The 17,471-nt window shown below is 39.8% G+C and overlaps 1 protein-coding gene across 1 annotated transcript; it reads left to right on the forward strand.

The window, feature by feature from the left end:
• Positions 1-73: 73 nt before the first annotated feature.
• Positions 74-14,578, forward strand: nup188 (nucleoporin 188). Its single transcript, XM_054612835.1, has 43 exons — positions 74-157; positions 1,364-1,418; positions 1,640-1,713; positions 1,800-1,884; positions 1,996-2,076; positions 2,356-2,400; positions 2,492-2,584; positions 2,694-2,813; positions 2,939-3,150; positions 3,554-3,668; positions 3,824-4,024; positions 4,590-4,670; positions 4,761-4,853; positions 4,950-5,069; positions 5,173-5,299; positions 5,451-5,609; positions 5,705-5,831; positions 5,957-6,044; positions 6,150-6,226; positions 6,324-6,438; positions 6,580-6,700; positions 6,801-6,867; positions 7,161-7,286; positions 7,387-7,627; positions 7,730-7,936; positions 8,020-8,189; positions 8,283-8,352; positions 8,436-8,503; positions 8,589-8,784; positions 9,473-9,550; positions 9,649-9,734; positions 9,840-9,985; positions 10,086-10,261; positions 10,653-10,853; positions 11,235-11,327; positions 11,459-11,611; positions 11,775-11,912; positions 12,020-12,094; positions 12,251-12,466; positions 12,619-12,750; positions 12,833-12,906; positions 13,393-13,522; positions 13,818-14,578. Exons 1-43 carry the CDS (start codon positions 132-134, stop codon positions 13,995-13,997), a joined length of 5,238 nt encoding a protein of 1,745 aa, XP_054468810.1. The 5' UTR covers positions 74-131; the 3' UTR covers positions 13,998-14,578.
• The last annotated feature ends 2,893 nt before the right edge of the window (positions 14,579-17,471 follow it).

The raw sequence follows: 17,471 nt of genomic DNA on the forward strand, positions 1-17,471 counted from the left end.
TCACCAGAAGGTGGCAGTAATCATATCACCGTAGGCAGTCATGCAACAATAAGAATACCAGCGAAGAAGAAGTCGCCTACGTCGGTGATGACGACACAGCACGTCCAACCAATCACAGAGCAGGAACGAAGATGGCGGAATCAGAGATGAGTGTCAGGTAGGCATGTAGCGATAAACTTTAGCTAACGACTGCGTTGTTTGAATAGTTTTTGATTATCTATCAGCGAGCAGACATTTCTACACAACATGTCTTTTTATTAAGCCCTGCAGACGGGAACATTGATATTCGACAGTGTGTCTTTTGAGTTGTTAGCACCATGCTAACTTAGCTTAGCAAGGGCTACATTTGAATGGCTTTTCAGCAGCGCGGTGTGTCAGCCGCATGACAACATGTCTGTGAAGTTGACGCGTGGACTATAACTGTTTTTGTTTTTTAACTGGATAAGGAGGAGACCAACATGTTTGTTGTTTAAGTGAATCGTAATTTGTTCCAATTAACTGGACATGGTTTGTTTTGACAGAGGATAAGAGAGGGACGCTAGGTACGTTAGCTTAAATAACTGTGATAGGACACATTACCCTTTCGCTTTTGCAGAGTTTAAAATTGGACTCATGAGCCGCCGTATTCACTACTTCAGCCTTCACACTGTGGATAAATCAAATAAACTGAACTGACACTTTTCATGTTGAGTTTAATGTGTAATATTAGTGTTTTTAATGCATCCATGACCTTTTACAATAAATTAATTATACAACGCACAGCAACACAAACTAAAGCATGTATCTGTAATGATATATATAGTTCAAAATACATATATTATTTTAATATACTGATCTGTCAGGAATTTAACTGGATAAGCCTAAAAACAAACTCATATATATATATATATATATATATATATATATATATATATATATATATAGTACCAGTCAAAAGTTTGGACACACCTTCTCATTCAATAGTTTTTCTTTCTTTCTTTTTAATTTTTTTAATATTGAAGACATCCAAACTATGAAGGAACACATATGGAATTATGTGGTAAACAAACAAATGCTCAACAAACCAGAACATGTTTTATATTTTAGATTCTTCAAAGTAGTTGATTGAGAAGGTGTGTCCAAACTTTTGACTGGTACTGTATATGTATCTATATATATATATCTGAAAAGGCCAAATATCAAAGAAATAGCTTTGAATGTTCTGACAGTCAACAAATTGGTCACAATGTAAATGATCATAATGCCCACTCTTAATCCGTCAATTAGATACACTTGTACTTTCATATGCAGATGAAGTGATAGCTCCTCTCCTGTGTAATACACATTTTAATTATTTGCTAAAATACACCCATTATTCTCTTAGGAGCAGTCGAGAACTATGGACCATATTGCTGGGAAGGTCTGCACTGAGAGAACCGGTATGTCTACTTGTCACACATCCTTATGTGATTTATATGCTACAGTTCTGTGCTTCAGCTTCACAGTGTGGAGGTTTAATCAGAGTTTATGATGGATAATAAATATATTTACTTCTGAAGAAACTATATTTCTTATCCACTCACAACATATTGTTATTTAGATAATGCAGGAAATGACACAACTGATTTCCCTCTTTATATGAAATGTTTGATGGGCACAGGCTCAAATAGAGGCAGAGCTCGACAGACACTGGGACAGACTGCATCAAGGACTCAATTACTATAAGCCACCCAGGTATGTTACATTTATTTTATCCTAACATCAAATCCACTATTATTCATAACAATAGAAATGGTAATTGTCGGTATCACTTGTTCTAGCTCGTCCTCTGCTGGGAAAGTGAAGGAGAACAAAGATGTTGCACAACCATTGAAGGATTTTGGTCTGAGGATCAGTAAATTATTGGTAAGATTAAAAAATGCCTGTTTTATGTAAAAATATCAGATTCACTTTCTTCATTTTATGGTGCATTTCATGATGATTTGATACTAATGTAATGCTTTAATAATGTTACAGGGGCTTGATGAACAACAGAGTGTGCATCTATTACAGTGTTACCTACAGGAGGACTACAGAGGAACCCGAGATTCCTTAAAGGTGTCTGTTCCCACTTTTTTAGTATTTTTTTGGAATTTGTGTCTTGTCTGAAATCTTGGCGCACAAACAAAAACAAAGTATCTTCCAGATGCAGTTCTCACAGAAAAATGTATATATAATATCACCTAGTTGATAAGTTTTTTTTTTTAGTGGTACTGTGTTTTGTCACTTATACAATGCATTATGGTCTCTGTATTTCATGAGGAACACACGATGGTAACCAGATAGATATCTCTATGAAAGACATTCAGATGGTGGCTAACAGAGTCTTCCATACAGGTTGTTCTCAAGGATGAGCGACAAAGCCAAGCACTGCTGCTGAAGGTCAGTACAGAGATCTGGAGCTATTCACACTTGCTGTATAGTTGCACTTGATTCGGCATGATATTCATACTTCCTGTGTGTGGATTCACAGGTAGCTGACTATTACTACGAGGAGCGCATGTGCCTGCTCAGATGTGTCCTGCTCCTACTGACATACTTTCAGGATGAGCGACATCCCTACAGGGTGAGAAGCAGCTGGATTTTGGTCACAACATTGTGCATTTTTCCCCTGAAAATATGGTTATTTGTTGTTGCTTCTATAAATAACACTGGATGTGTTTGTTTTTATCCAGGCGGAGTACAGTAACTGTGTCAATAAACTGGAGAAGGATCTGGTGAGCAGGTACCAGTCGCAGTTTGAAAACCTCTTCAAAGCAGAAGCACCAACATGGGAAACTCACGGAAACCTCATGGTGATCATTTTTGTTCATATCTGGTCAATACCTTAATACTGTACTGTATATTGTAACATTTTACTCAGATGGTGACGTTTGTCCATCAAAGGTTGTAAAATGGTTTTTTTTAATGGTTTTTTTAGACGGAGAGGCAGGTGTCACTGTGGTTCCTACAGTGTCTGAGGGAACAGTCTCTGCTGCTGGAGATCATCTTTCTGTATTACGCCTACTTTGAGATGAGCCCATCCGACCTGCTGAGCTTCACCAAAATGTTCAAAGAAGAAGGCTTCGGGTTGCGGCAGACCAACAGACACCTAGTAGACAAGAGCATGGACTCACTGGTTGACCGCATCGGGTAGGAGCACTCATTGTGTCTTTGTTTATTTAAAGGGAGATGTCCCCCAGTATTGTGTAAATAGCATGCCTGTTTGTTTGTGACTTTAATTAAAAACTAAAATTGTACTTCAGTACAATGCAAATTTAGCAGATGGAAAGTACTGCTGGTGAATGCTAACCAAATGCAACTAAGATGTGCTTTTATCTGTTTTAATAAATAAACGCATAACATAAGCCATAGTTCTTTAAAGAGATTGACTTTGTTCCTGAAGAATTATGACCAAAATACTTAATAAATTGGACAATCACTAAATAAACTTGTCTGTATACTGTGTTGGATGTATCCAGCTAACTAGATTATCTCAAACATATCTTGATACTTCTGTAGTGTTTAATTACTTGTATGTTTCTTTGGCCTGCAGATATTTGAGCTCTCTTATCCTCGTGGAGGGAATGGACATAGACTTCCTGCACAAGTGTGCTCTGGAAGACTGTACAGAGCAGCATCAGTTCTCTAATGCTCCTGAAGTCATCAAGGTTTGACCCCAGTCTCTACATGCAGCATACATTAATGTTCTTTAAAGTAACCGTGGAGCAATAAACATAACCATACAGTGTGTAAACTGATTTGGGCACGCAGAATAAACCACACAGACTTAGAAACCTCCAATTTTTCCTCTGTTTTATTCCAGGAGATGGATCAGCTGCTGTTGACATTTGGCGACATCCCTCATCATGGGCCGGTGCTGCTGGCCTGGGTCCTGCTGAGACACACTCTGAGACCAGACGAGTCCAGCCCCGTGATCAGGAGGATAGGAAACACCGCCCTGCAGCTCGGGGTTTTCAAGTACATTTCAACCATGCTGAAAGGCCTCGGAGTCTCAGGGAATAATGTAAGAGAACAGAGATGCACACTTGGACAAAACTTGTTATTTAGAAGGTTTGAAAAAATATCTATAAACTTAAATTAAAGAAAAACAGCCTCACTTCAACAAGAACTGTCTTGTCACTGCTATTAAAGGAGTTCAGAGAGCTTCTAGTTTTCTTAACCAGGTAGTTAAATGTAATCACATGGGGCCTCAGACCTAAATCAGTCTTTAATGAGATGCCCAGAATGAAAACCACCTGGCAGCAGGGAAACATGCTGATTAGTTTGATATTCAGAATCTGAGCTAAATCAAACTTCAGGTTTTATAATCATAACCCCTCAAGCTGTGGTTTATATCTTCAGTGCTGCCAGACATTGAAATAAAGACAGTGCACTGAGAAAATATACTTTGCTATATATTGTTAGTGTGACTCTTGAAAATGGCAAATTTCACTAACAAACCATAACATTTGTGCATCAAAAACTTTCATTACTTCCTGTAAAAATATATGACACAGCAATACAATCATACATATGTATTTGGCAATGTCTAGGTTATACTAAAGTCTGTCATCTCTTTTTCTCTCCAGTGTACAGCAAGCACAGCAAAGATGTGTATCTACGGTCTTCTCTCATTTGTGATCACTTCTTTTGAAGAGGAAAGCCTACAGGTAAACATCCAGATTTTTACAATTATATATGTTAAACTTTCTCACTCACATTTGTATTTGTAACTTGCATCAATATAATGTCTCTTACAGACTGATGGTGTGGCGACACAGTGCTCACACCTGATCGATGCTGCCTGTGAGGTCCTCTCCGCTCCCAGTCTGGCGGAAGTCTTTTGGGAAATGGTGATTAAAAAACAAAGAAAGAAAAGCTCCTAATTAAATTGGATAAATCATAAAAAAATGTTGACAATTTGTCCTGTTTGTCAAATTTTAATCCAGAAACCAAACATGGGATTGGGAATGATCCTGGACAGTGCAGTCGGGATGTTCCCCCATAAAATCGGACCTCTGTTGCAGCTCCTAACTGCACTTCTCTCAAACAAGTCGACTGTTACAAAGGTAGATTTTACATATAGTACAGAGACATTTACACACTCACCTTTTCCCTATTGCTGATGGTTTAACAATGTCGATTATTTTTTTTTTAACCCCTATGTGACAGGTGTACAACTTTTTGGATAAGATGTCTTTCTTCACGCAAGTTTACAAACATAAGCCCAACGATGTCATCTCCAAGGATGATGAGACGCTTTGGAAGAGACAAACACCAAAACTCCTCTACCCGCTCGGTTAGTTTATTATTTGGGTTGTTAGATTTGAATACAGATAAAAACATTTTGTGAATGTAAGAGGGATAATGAATATTTGTATTACACATAGTTATAGAAGATTTAAGATTTTATATTTACCTCTACTATAACATCTTGTCCCAACCGTCAGGCTCAGGGCAGACTAACTTGTGGATGCCACAAGGAGTGCTCGGTCAGGTGATGATTGGAGGGGATCAGGGCTACGTGGTTCGTTGGGAACACTCCTACAGCTCCTGGACTCTCTTCACCTGTGAGGTGGAGATGCTGCTCCATGTTGTATCAACTGCAGGTACACAGCTGTTTGTTCATATTCATACATTTGTATTCCACTCATGTTCCATAATAATTGACTTGTCTGTGTTTCTCTGCCTTTTCTTGTGCCAGATGTTATAGCACACTGTGCACGTGTGAAGCCCATCCTGGATCTTGTCCATAAGATCATAAGCACAGACTGGACCGTGTCGGATTGTCTGTTGCCTCTCACTTCACGCATTTACATGTTGCTGCAGAGGTATACTCACTTCAGAGACGCATATCAAACTCTTGAGTTGTAATTGTTATGTTGTGTTTCCTATTTGAAATCCTCTTGATCAAGACTTAATTTGTCCCGTCATTTGTGTGTTTGCTGTCCGTTAGGTTAACGTCCGTCATCAACCCTCCAGTGGACGTGATCGCGTCCTGTGTGAACTGCCTCTCTGTACTGGCTGCAAGGATGCCTGGGAAGGTGAGTATGCTGGGTACTTCCAGTGTGAACAGGAGGTCAACAAATAATGATTTAAAGTCAATGACTCTTCTCACACACTTCATCTATTTTCTGTTTCCTCTTCAGGTGTGGTCCAGTATGCACCACACAGGTTTCCTCCCCTTTGCCTCCAGCCCTTTGACCAGCATGCCTCAGTGTATAAGGTACTGTGTGCCTCCTAATTTAACTGGCAAATAAATATTAGACTTTTGTTTTTTGGGGGGGATTGAAAAATTTGAACAAAACCTTTTTGTTTTCTAGTGCTGAAGGGATGAAGGCAGGTAACTATGGCAACCTGCTGGTCCAGATTGAGCAGCCCAGGGGGGAGTATGGTGTGACCATCGCCTTCCTTCGTCTCATTACAACTCTTGTCAAGGTAACTGATTTTTACCGAAAGAGATGCACTGAACTGTTTTCTGGCCACTGAGCAGATGAACGGTTCCATTTCACATAAAATAATGATCTATAAATATGGCGTCCTGCCACTATAATGTACATTACGTCTCTCTTCTTTCAGGGTCAGCTTGGCAGCACTCAGAACAAAGGCCTGATCCCCTGTGTGCTGCTGGTGTTGAAGGAGATGCTGCCCACGTATCACAAGTGGCGTTACAACACCTATGGAGTCAGGGAGAGGATAGGTAAGGGCACATGTCTACAGGAGTGGCAAGTTTCTTTCCTCGAGACTGTCAAATAAAAGTTAAAAACTGAATAAACAGCGGCCGCTCTGTGTTTCTGCAGGCTGTCTTATTTTGGAGCTGATCCATGCCATTCTCAATCTGAGTCCAGAGGGAGAGGACCAGGGCAGGTAAGGAGACGTCTTTGGATTCAATTGTCTTAAGTCTGTTACCTGCACAGTTTTCTCTAAATTCAGAACGCTAATTTAAACAGGATGTTAGGAACAGTTATATGAACATAACCATTACTGAAATAAAAATTGGTTAATTTAGATTCCATATTTTCACTTAAAAAAAAATATATACTTTTAAGGTTTTACATTGACAAATACAACTGTACTGCATGTTTTAAGGAAAGTCCTTCTCATTCTACCTCTGATTTATTTGTTAAGTTGTTGATTCTTTCTTTTTCCCCCTAATGCAGCACCCCCACCCTGCAGTCTCTGTGCATCTACAGCCTGGCAAACACTGAGGCTGGACAGGCAGTCGTCAACATCATGGGAGTTGGAGTGGACACCATAGATATGGTTCTGGCTGCACAGCCCAGCAGGTGAAAAGACAAAACCATCTACATATTTACGGACTCATTTTGTTGTCAGGTTTAGAAATTCAATAGTTGTATATGTTTGCTTCTCTCCAATGTTGTCCAGCTGTGGCTCTGAGGGTCCCGGTCAGATCCTGATCCAGACAGTCAAACTGGCTTTCTCCGTCACCAACAACGTCATCCGTCTGAAGCCGCCGTCTGACGTTGTGTCCCCTCTGGAGCAGGCCCTGACCCAACATGGTGGCCATGGCAACAATCTCATAGTTGTCTTGGCCAAGTACATTTACCACAAACATGACCCAGCGCTTCCTCGTCTGGCAATCCAGCTGCTCAAAAGGCTCGCCACCGTAAGGACTTATATACGTACAGTGTTTGTTAACCGTAATTTGTTGATCCGTCGTTTTGATAAATAGTAAATATTAATAATGATGAACATGTTTTGTCTGTAGGTGGCCCCCATGTCAGTCTACGCTTGCCTTGGCAGCGATGCGGCGCCCATCAGGGATGCGTTCCTCACTCGGCTGCAGAGCAAGACAGAAGACATGAGGATCAAGGTCATGATCCTTGAGTTCCTCACCGTTGCTGTGGAAACCCAGCCCGGCCTCATCGAGCTTTTCCTCAACCTGGAAGTCAAAGACGGAAAGGAGGGGTCAAAGGTGTGAACTGCAGGGATAATGTGCGTTTGTTTTACTTTTTTTATTTCTGCATCTGGACTCAAAATATCTTTTTGTTGCTGTAGGAGTTTCTGCTTGGTGAGTGGAGCTGTCTTCATGTGGTGTTGGAGCTGATCGACTCCAAACAGCAGGGCAAATATTGGTGTCCCCCGCTGCTCCACCGAGCGGCCCTGGCTTTCCTTCTGGCCCTCTGGCAGGATCGCAGAGATAGTGCCATCTCTGTCTTACGTACCAAGTAAGCACATTATCTCAGACAGCTTACAAAAATATGTGCACCACTGGATAATGGAGTTTGATGAATATATCTCTTTGTTTTATTTTTACACAGAGAAAGGTTTTGGGAAAATTTGACCACACCTCTCTTTGGGACCCTCACTCCACCTTCAGATACCACAGAGGTATTTGGCTCTTTTTTGCTATAATCATGATGCATAAATACGATGTCAAGTATGTCAATTTAAGAATTGTATTTTCCCTTCAGCCTTGTGTTCTGGAGACGTGTGCTTTTGTCATGAAAATCATCGGCCTTGAGATCTACTATGTTGTCAGGTAAATTCAGTATTCTCATATTTATCACTTTCATTAAGCTCATATCTCCCATAACTGATGTTAATGTTGTCTGCGTTGTTAACAGTGGTTCCTTGGAGCAGTCTCTGAAGGATGGGCTTCAGAAGTTTTCCAATGCACGACGATACGAGTACTGGTCCCAGTATGTCAAGTCTCTGGTGTGCCACGTAGCAGAGATGGAGGAGGAAGGCATCTCTTCCTTCCCCGAGACCCAGATGTTAATCTCTGCCTGGAGGATGCTGCTAATTCTCTCCACAACCCACGTATGTTGCAGCAAACAAAATCATGATTAAATACTTAGATAAGATGCACATTTGTAGTCTCTCTTGGAAAGATATTACTATAAATGCACTCAGTTGTTCACATGAAAAATGACGGAAACAGTTGTTTCAATAATGAAAAAATAAAGCTAGAGAGTAAAGTTCAAACCCTCGCTACTTAAAGGAATATTTCAACATTTTAGGAAATGTTCTTTCTTTGATGAGAAGATCAATACCACCCTCTTGTCTGTATGGTTCAGATGCAGCCTGCATCTGGTTAGTTAAAAAAGCTTTAAAGCTCACTAAATAATATGTTAAAGAGCAATAGTTTCATTTACATAAACCGTCTAGTGTTAAACGACTATTGCATGGCAACCTCAGGAAAAGGAAGTCACTGCTTGTGGCCTAGAAATAGTCTTGCACACAACCCCTACCCCCATTTTAAGGTTTTTGTACGGATTAAATCTAATCTTTGATGGAAAGATATAATGCTGGTATTGGTCTGATCCAGTTCTAGGCAATGAAGGCATTTTCAAGCTTTTGTTTTATTCTTTTTTTGATCGTTTTGTTTAATGTCCTGCACCTTTTCAAGTGGCCTGAGAAATTCAGTCCTTTTTTTGCTCAAAGCTAATCTGCAGATGGACCACATGAATATGTGATGAATGATCATTGGTATATTTTATGTTTTCAGTCTGATGTGATGCAGCTAACAGAGGACTCGACCAAACTGAAGCTTTTCATGGACGTCCTGGACGGGGCCAAAGCTGCTGTAAGTCATCATAGCATAACATGTTTTCCTATTATTTATGTTACTTTTCATTTCTCATTTTTACTTCTTTTGTATTTAACTCTTTGTGTCTCTTTCAGCTGACTACGCCCATGTCTGTGTCTTGTCTTCGTCTTGGATCCATGATGGCCACTCTACTGCTCATCCTCATTAAACAGTGGAAGAGGTGTGTATTCATGCTTTTGACGGAGAGATTTTATATGTTTGCACTCTCACATCCAAACTATTTTATCTCTGATGCACTCTGTTTTTGCTATCTCCATGTCTGCAGTGTGGTAGCGACGGCTCCTGACATCCTGTCTCCCCTCTCCCTGATCCTGGAGAGCGTCCTGCAAGCTGACCAGCAGATGATGGAGAGAACCAAAGCCAAAATCATCTCTGCACTCATTTCTGTGCTGCAGATTCAGGGACTCAACGGTAAGAGCCGTGTGTCTTCTGTTGTATGTTTTGGATATAATGCGTCAGTGGTATGTAGTCCAATATTTTTGTTGATTGATTTATTTTATTTGTCAACTAGGTGGAGATATTTCCCATCTGCCCCAGCTGTTGCTGTCTGTGTGTGAGACGGTGAAAGACGAGGCCTTGGCGCTCATCGACAATACTCGTCACATGAGCCAGATGGGGGACACGGTGGAGGACGAGGACAGCATGGAGACGGACTCTTTTCGCCCACAGAAGGACCAGAGAGATGGGGTGAGCTGAAGCAGGAGTGATGGACAGTGAGCTGAAACAGAAGTTCTGTTTGCAGATGGTTTTTATCAGACTGACAACACCTACTTTGGTTCCATGTCCCTCCTTCCAGAGGAGTCTAGAGTCTCATGTTCAAGCCAACGATTTAACATTTATCTTTGAACTTTCTAGATGTTAATTGTTTAGGTCATTAACGGTGAGGCCCCATATTGAGGCAAGAGAACGGCTTTGGATATTATTTTAGTCATTATTAAGAATATCAATGCTGTAAGATGAGATGGATAACATATGGATGTTACATAGACAAAATAAAAAATATTGCCAGACTCCTTTTTTTTTTTTTTTTTTTATTGATCCCAATTAAAGTTATATTCTCTCTGTTTTTTTTAATCAGGTGTGTGTGTTAGCCCTGCACTTAGCGAAGGAGCTGTGTCGCACCGATGAGGATGGTGAGCATTGGGTCTCAGTGATGAGGAAGGTTCCGGTTCTGCCCTCGGTGCTCAGCGCTGTTGAGATCAGCCTGCGATCCAAACACAACCTCTACTTCACTGAGGCTGCTCTTCACCTGATGCTCACACTGGCCCGCACTCCTCAGGTAAACACATTCTTCTCATTGATATCCGGATAATGCTGGTGTTGTTCTATATTTATCATCTTGCCAATAAGTAGTGAAAAGAGCAAAACCATAGATAGGTTCTCAGCCCTAAACCCGTTTGTTCAGTCTGAAGAAATACATCTTTAATTATGGGTCTCATACACATAGTTTAATTTATTAAAAGGCTCAGCTGGACAGTGCAGTATTTTTAAACAAACACAGGTACAAAGTATTGTACCTGTTAGAGACTGTTACCATTTAAGTACTGATACATAATTTCAGACTTTGGATACACAGACAACACTGGTTTCATCCTTTTTAATGTTTTTAAACCATCAGTTTAAATATCAAATGTTGATGGTGTCTTCATTTGTCCTCCAGGGGGCAGCAGCTGTTGCTGGAGCTGGAGTCATCCAGACTATCTGCCTCCCTCTACTGAGCGTCTATGAGGTGACTTCAAACGGAGCATCACAGGTGATAACATTTAATTAAAGCAATCCCTTTACAGGAACATTTCTCTGCCTTGCTTATCACATAGCATATCTTAACTTAAACATACATAGCACTGCACTAACATCATATAACATGGCATTGTCTCTGAGCAGAGTTTCTCCCGGAAGTCCCAGGACTCTGCCTGCTGGCCGGGGGTGTACCGCCTCTGCATGTCGTTAATGGAGAGTCTGCTCAAGACGCTGCGCTACAACTTCATCAACGACGCCTTAGACTTTGTGGGAGTACATCAAGAACGCATACTACAGGTATAACGGTCATGAAAGTTGTCTTATTGCATACATTTATGAATTAATTCACACACCTTTCATTCACAACATTATTAAGGTGCTGAAAATCTGTGTGCTGTTATTTTTCTTGACCAATTGCATTACTAATCTTGACGTTTACTCTTTCTCTCTCTCCGCTCAGTGTCTGAATGCAGTGCGAACAGTGCAGAGTCTAGCATGTTTGGACGAGGCGGATCACACGGTTGGTTTCCTGCTGCAGCTCTCGAGCTTCTGTAAGGAGTGGCAGTTCCACCTGCCCAAACTGCTCAGAGATGTTCAGGTAAGTCCAGAGGAAAGCTCAGATAACAGCACAGCTCCTCTGGTGCAGTCACAGTGACACTTCAGTATTCAGTTGGTCAGTATTTTCTCTCTGCTTCCTCCCTGCAGGTAAACCTGTGTTATCTATGTCAGACCTGCACGTATCTGCTCCACAGCAAGAAGATGCTGCATCACTACCTCCAGGTCAGAAACCAGGAATTCTTCTACCTTTTTTTTTATATGATTTGATAATCACAAGCATTGCAGCATCATTACATTTCTGTTCTGTATTATAACCAATACAATGAGTTTGTCAAAATGAAGGTGTCTATTTATTTGCTTTTGATCTTTTTTTTTTAGGCCAAAAATGGCGAAGCGTTGCCTCCTGGTCCTCTTCCCAGGACGCAGCGAGCCCCCCAAACCCCGTCCAAAGAAGCACCCGGTGGAAGTGAGAGAGAGGAAGCCGAGCAGAAGGCCTTGTTGGCTGTGCAGTGCAGCCTTCTGAAGATCCTCAGCAAAACCCTGGCGATTCTCCAGCACTTCACTCCAGACTGCTGCCAGATACTCCTAGACCAGGTCAGCCTCCTTACTCTGCTCCAACGGTTCCTCTTTCTCCAAAATGAGTCTAATAATTAGTTTTATCCTTTTGATTAGCCTCATATTTCCATCAGTATCCCATCACTGCACAAAAGACAATAAGATACTGACCCGTGTCTCCTGTGTGTCAGAGTATGGACTTGGCAGAGTATCGCACCCTGTTTGTGCTCAGCTTCACAACTCCGGCGTTTGACCCTGATGTGGCTCCTTCGTTTGGAACCCTGCTGGCCACCATCAACGTGGCCCTGAGCATGTTGAGCGAGGTAGATGTTCAACGTCGATGTAGTCTTTTTAAATCACCCTGCAGCAGATGCCTGAATGTTTTTTTTTGCCCTTTGTTCATAGATGGAGAAGAAGAAAGAGCCAGTTTCATTGAGCATAGCATCACTGGCCTCATCAGAGGAGATCCAAGCCCTGAAGTGAGTAAATCCCACCTGCTACTTGAAGATTTTTTTGAATGGGACATTTAAGGAAATAGCTGAAAAGATAATTACCTCTTTGATAACTGTCCATGAAAGATGAAGCTACAGCTAGCGGTGGGTTAGCTTTGCATAGCATTATGACTGTAAGCAGGGGGAAATCAACTATCCTAGCATGTCTAACGGCAACGAAATCTGCCTGCCAGCACATCACAGTACCCAATCACGTTATTTGTCCTTTGTTTAATCGGTACAAAGGTTTTTACCCTCAGACAGAGCCAGACTAGCTAAATCACCATGATAACAGTGTAAAGCTAAGCTAACTGACTGTAGCTTCATACAGACAGACATTCGTGATATTTATTGTTTTTTTTCCAAAAGTTAGACTAAAAGTTTATTTCCAAAAATGTATTACCTATTACTATTCATTTCACTTTTTTGTTTTGCTTTTGAACTTTCAGTTTACATGAACTTTTCTTTCTTCAGGTCACTGCTGATGTTCACCATGGAAAACTGTTTCTACGTGCTGATCTCTCAGGCTGTTCGGTGTCTCAAAGATCCCTCCATCCTCCCTCGAGACAAACAAAGACTCAAACAGGAGCTCAGCTCTGAACTGGTGAGACATCATTTATCTGAAATCTTTTTAAGAATCAGTCTCGTGATATTCTATTCTTATTCTTATTGTCAACAAATCTTGAAATCATGAAAAGATCATCCCATGTGTACTGGCTGTCATGTTGATTTAAATAAACCGAGCAGTGATGTCACAGAGTATTGCGAGGTGGACTAACACATTGATGGTTTTGGTCTTTTCATGGGATTTGTTGACAATAAGAGTAAAACACAATAACCCCCGACTTATCCTTTATTATAGACTTATTGAATATGATGTCATTTTTCTCCCCCACCAGAGCACTCTTCTCTCGAGCCTTTCCCGCCACTTCCGTAGGGGCTCCCCATCATCTCCGGCCAGCGGCATCCTCCCCTCCACCCAATCCAAGCCACCCACACCAGGATCTAAAGCAAGCCATGAAGGACAGGAGCCGTTAATCCAGTTTGTTCAGGCCTTTGTAAGACTTGTGCAGAGATAGACATAGATTTCCATTAGAAGAAACAACATTTTTATGAAGTTATTGCAGTAGTTAAATTAGCACAAATTTGTGACAGAGTGAGGGTGTTTATTCTTGTGTAACGTTTAATAATGATTGGAACCATAATTTGCTAAATATTTCATCTTGTCAAAACTGCTGTTGTAACTAAAATTCACATGACCACAACCAAAGTGTTTGTTTAAAAAGGCCAATAATAAGATTGTAAAAAAAAAACCTGTATTATGAAGAGATCTTGGTGCTACTAAACATCAGTCACTGACTGGTTTGATCTTTCCAAGGCCTAGTTTTATAGGCCCCTCTGATACGTAATGACCAGACATGTTTCAAGTGCTACTTAAATAATTAGACCTTCAAATATAATCTTCTGATGTATAATAACTAAATGTAGTAGAAAAGCTTGTTCTGTAAAGCTCCATTATACTTTTTCTAATTCTCCTCATTTTCTTTAAATCTTCTTCTGAACTTTGCTACTTTCTTATATGTGCTTATCCATGTATACATTTTGAAGCGGCAACCAAGATTTGTACTTTAAAACAAATGTATATGCTAATAAAGGGACTTTTGTACCACAATTGGGTTTCATCGTTTACATTTTTCTTTGCTGCCCTCGCACATAACTCACTGAACACACAGTAGTCCTAAAGCATCCAATACCTAAACTGATCGATGAAAACAGAAAGGAAAAGTATTAAAAATGAAGGAATTGGTTGTTACAAAGTTGTTTTTCTTTTTAAAATAAACTTTTACAACTATAGAACCTTAAAAAAAAAAAATTAGTTATATACAGGTTTTTTTGACATACTTTATATTATGACTTATTCGAACACATTTTTGGGATATACTGTACTATGACTTTTTTGAGACATACTAATAACTTTTTCCATGAATGTTTTTTTACATACTATGACTTTTTTTCATGATATTTTCCCACATACTATACTATGACTTTTTTTCATGAAATATTTTGACATACTGTACTATGACTTTTTTTCTTGAAGGTTTTCGACATTCTGTTTCTTGGACACACTTTAGTATGATTTTTCAAAACATGAACTTTAATAATGCATTTTGAGACAGGCAACCCTGCATACAGTTTTTATAAGAGTAGGTTATGATCAACCAAATCAAAAGCCTTCATGAATTCAGTCAAATTAGCCCCTGTAAGATTGCCAGTATCAGATGCTGAAAACACATTAGTCCATTTTAAAAGAGCAGTAGTTGTTGAATGATTGGGTCTAAATCCGGATTGCTGGTGATAGGATATCATTATTCTTAAATACTGTGATAACGGATTAAAGATTAGTTTTTTAATACTTAAGTAACAGATTATCGATATGGTAGAGTAGTGCGTGTATATATTTAAGTCAGAGTAGACAAATTAAATAATGCTTACTGAACAATTGGGAATTAGATAGAGATTCATGAAATATCAAATCACAATCCCTTATTTAATTAAAAGGAATTTATCTGAAGTGTTTACTATGGCTATTATAGTTTTCCAGAATTGTTTTGGATTTTGGAAGTTATTAGAGAGACAGACATTCTATATAATCATTAGATTTAGCATTGCGGGTCATTTCTTACTTGCCTGTATGTTTTTATAATGAACATTTTCACTTGTCTGACGGTATTTATACCAAGTCTGATCCCCAAAGAGACTTACAGGTCCTGTACTTATCCAGGGTAGGAGGCTTCCCTTGAGCATTAGGATTTTCCTTGATTACTTAGAAAGTTAATTTTCTTATGTTGACTTATTTTAATTAATTTTGGTGGTGATTTTTTAATTTGTATCTTTCACACACATTAAGTAAAAGAGTAGTCACTGAAGCAGTCAGACAAAACACCAGCTTTGATTTATCTGTCAGGGTGAGTGGCAAGTATCCAGTAAAAGACGGACGTGTTGGAGTGATTCTTGTGGGTTCCTTGATGGGTTAAGTTTAAAATTTCAAAATTATTTTCATCTTCAACAGAAGAATAATGGATGAATAAATGGTGAAAATTAAACAGGACTGTAGAAGGAAAGAGTAAGATCTTATAAGTTTCCTATATTTTTAATGATGAAACACTTATTTTACCGGACGCATTCAGCTGAAAGTCGCCAGTTACCAGGGTCGCTTGATAAACCGAAATATTATTAACCTAATGAATTAAAAGAAGGAAAACAGTTTGTCAAGCCTTTGCAAAATAACATCAGCAGAAGGTTCAATTTATACGGATTGAGTTTAACGACCGGACACATAAACTAGAGATTGCATAATGTCCCGGTTTGTAACATCATTAAAAAGGTGAAAATGTGAAATTTACCATAAACAAGGACACCCAGTGTGCACGCATACCGGAGAGAGAGTATTCTAGAGAAAGTAATAAAGAATATAATGATTGTGTTGATGTCATTACCTTTGGATTCCAGCGCCTTCTTCTCCCTGGAAAGAGGGGGAATTCACACCTGGACACTGAAACATTTAATGAGGATAAGTCTTGGACCTGCACTATAGTGGTGTAGAGGTGTAGAGGTGGGAGAGTACGGAGAGCCCTCTGGGCAGGGGCGCCGAAAAGGGGGGGTAAAGGAGACGGATTCTAGGGGCCCATGATGGAGGGGGGCCCAGAGAGGCCCCTAATGATGATGAAATTATAATACAGAAAAAATAATGACACTAAGTTATTAACTAACATATAATCACACATCAGTGGTGCAGCAAATAAATGACTCAAAATGAATTCCATTGTATTCAGAGTGCTCAGTTCTTCCCCTACTGTACATGTCAACTGTCATGCTGTTCTTCTTTCACAAATATGGTAATGATAGTCAAAAATACCATTAAAATGCATAATTGTATGTAAAATAGCATCAAAAAATTTTGCCGCTGTGTTGGGGGCCCTGTAAAGATTCTTTTCATGGGGCCCAAAATCCCTAGCGGCGCCCCTGCCTCTGGGACATAAAGCCAAGGATATCTCGTCTCTCAGAAGATTCAGGAAGATATGCTTTGGTGCTCCAGGTCCTGAATAGTGTCCATCAGGTATTATCTTGCGTAAGGTCTTAGTTCAAAGTTGGTCTTAGTGGTATTATTCGCTATAATGTCATTTATTTGCTCTGTTGTTGTTGCTTTTACCATGTTAAGTCCCTTTGAGTACCCTTTCTATACAAATAAATACCTCTCTTGCATAGCGTGGCTATATATTTTATCAATAACTGAGGTGTTATGAAAAGACAACTGGCCTGTTTGTGATTACCTTAAAGTAACAACTCGAACCAGCGCACAATGATGTCAAAATGTGTGCCTGCTAAGCAAGAAATGCGTACAGGTTGGCAGGTCTGCTGCTTTTTTACAAAGTGCTACATTTAGTCATTAAACATAAGATTATATTTGAAAGGTCAAACAACTGTCTGTAAAGCTCCCCTAATACCTTTTATAATTCTCTTCATTCTCACTACATCAGAACTTTGCTATTTTC

This window comes from Anoplopoma fimbria, chromosome 14 (genome assembly GCF_027596085.1).
Source record: "Anoplopoma fimbria isolate UVic2021 breed Golden Eagle Sablefish chromosome 14, Afim_UVic_2022, whole genome shotgun sequence".
NCBI lineage: Eukaryota > Metazoa > Chordata > Actinopteri > Perciformes > Anoplopomatidae > Anoplopoma > Anoplopoma fimbria.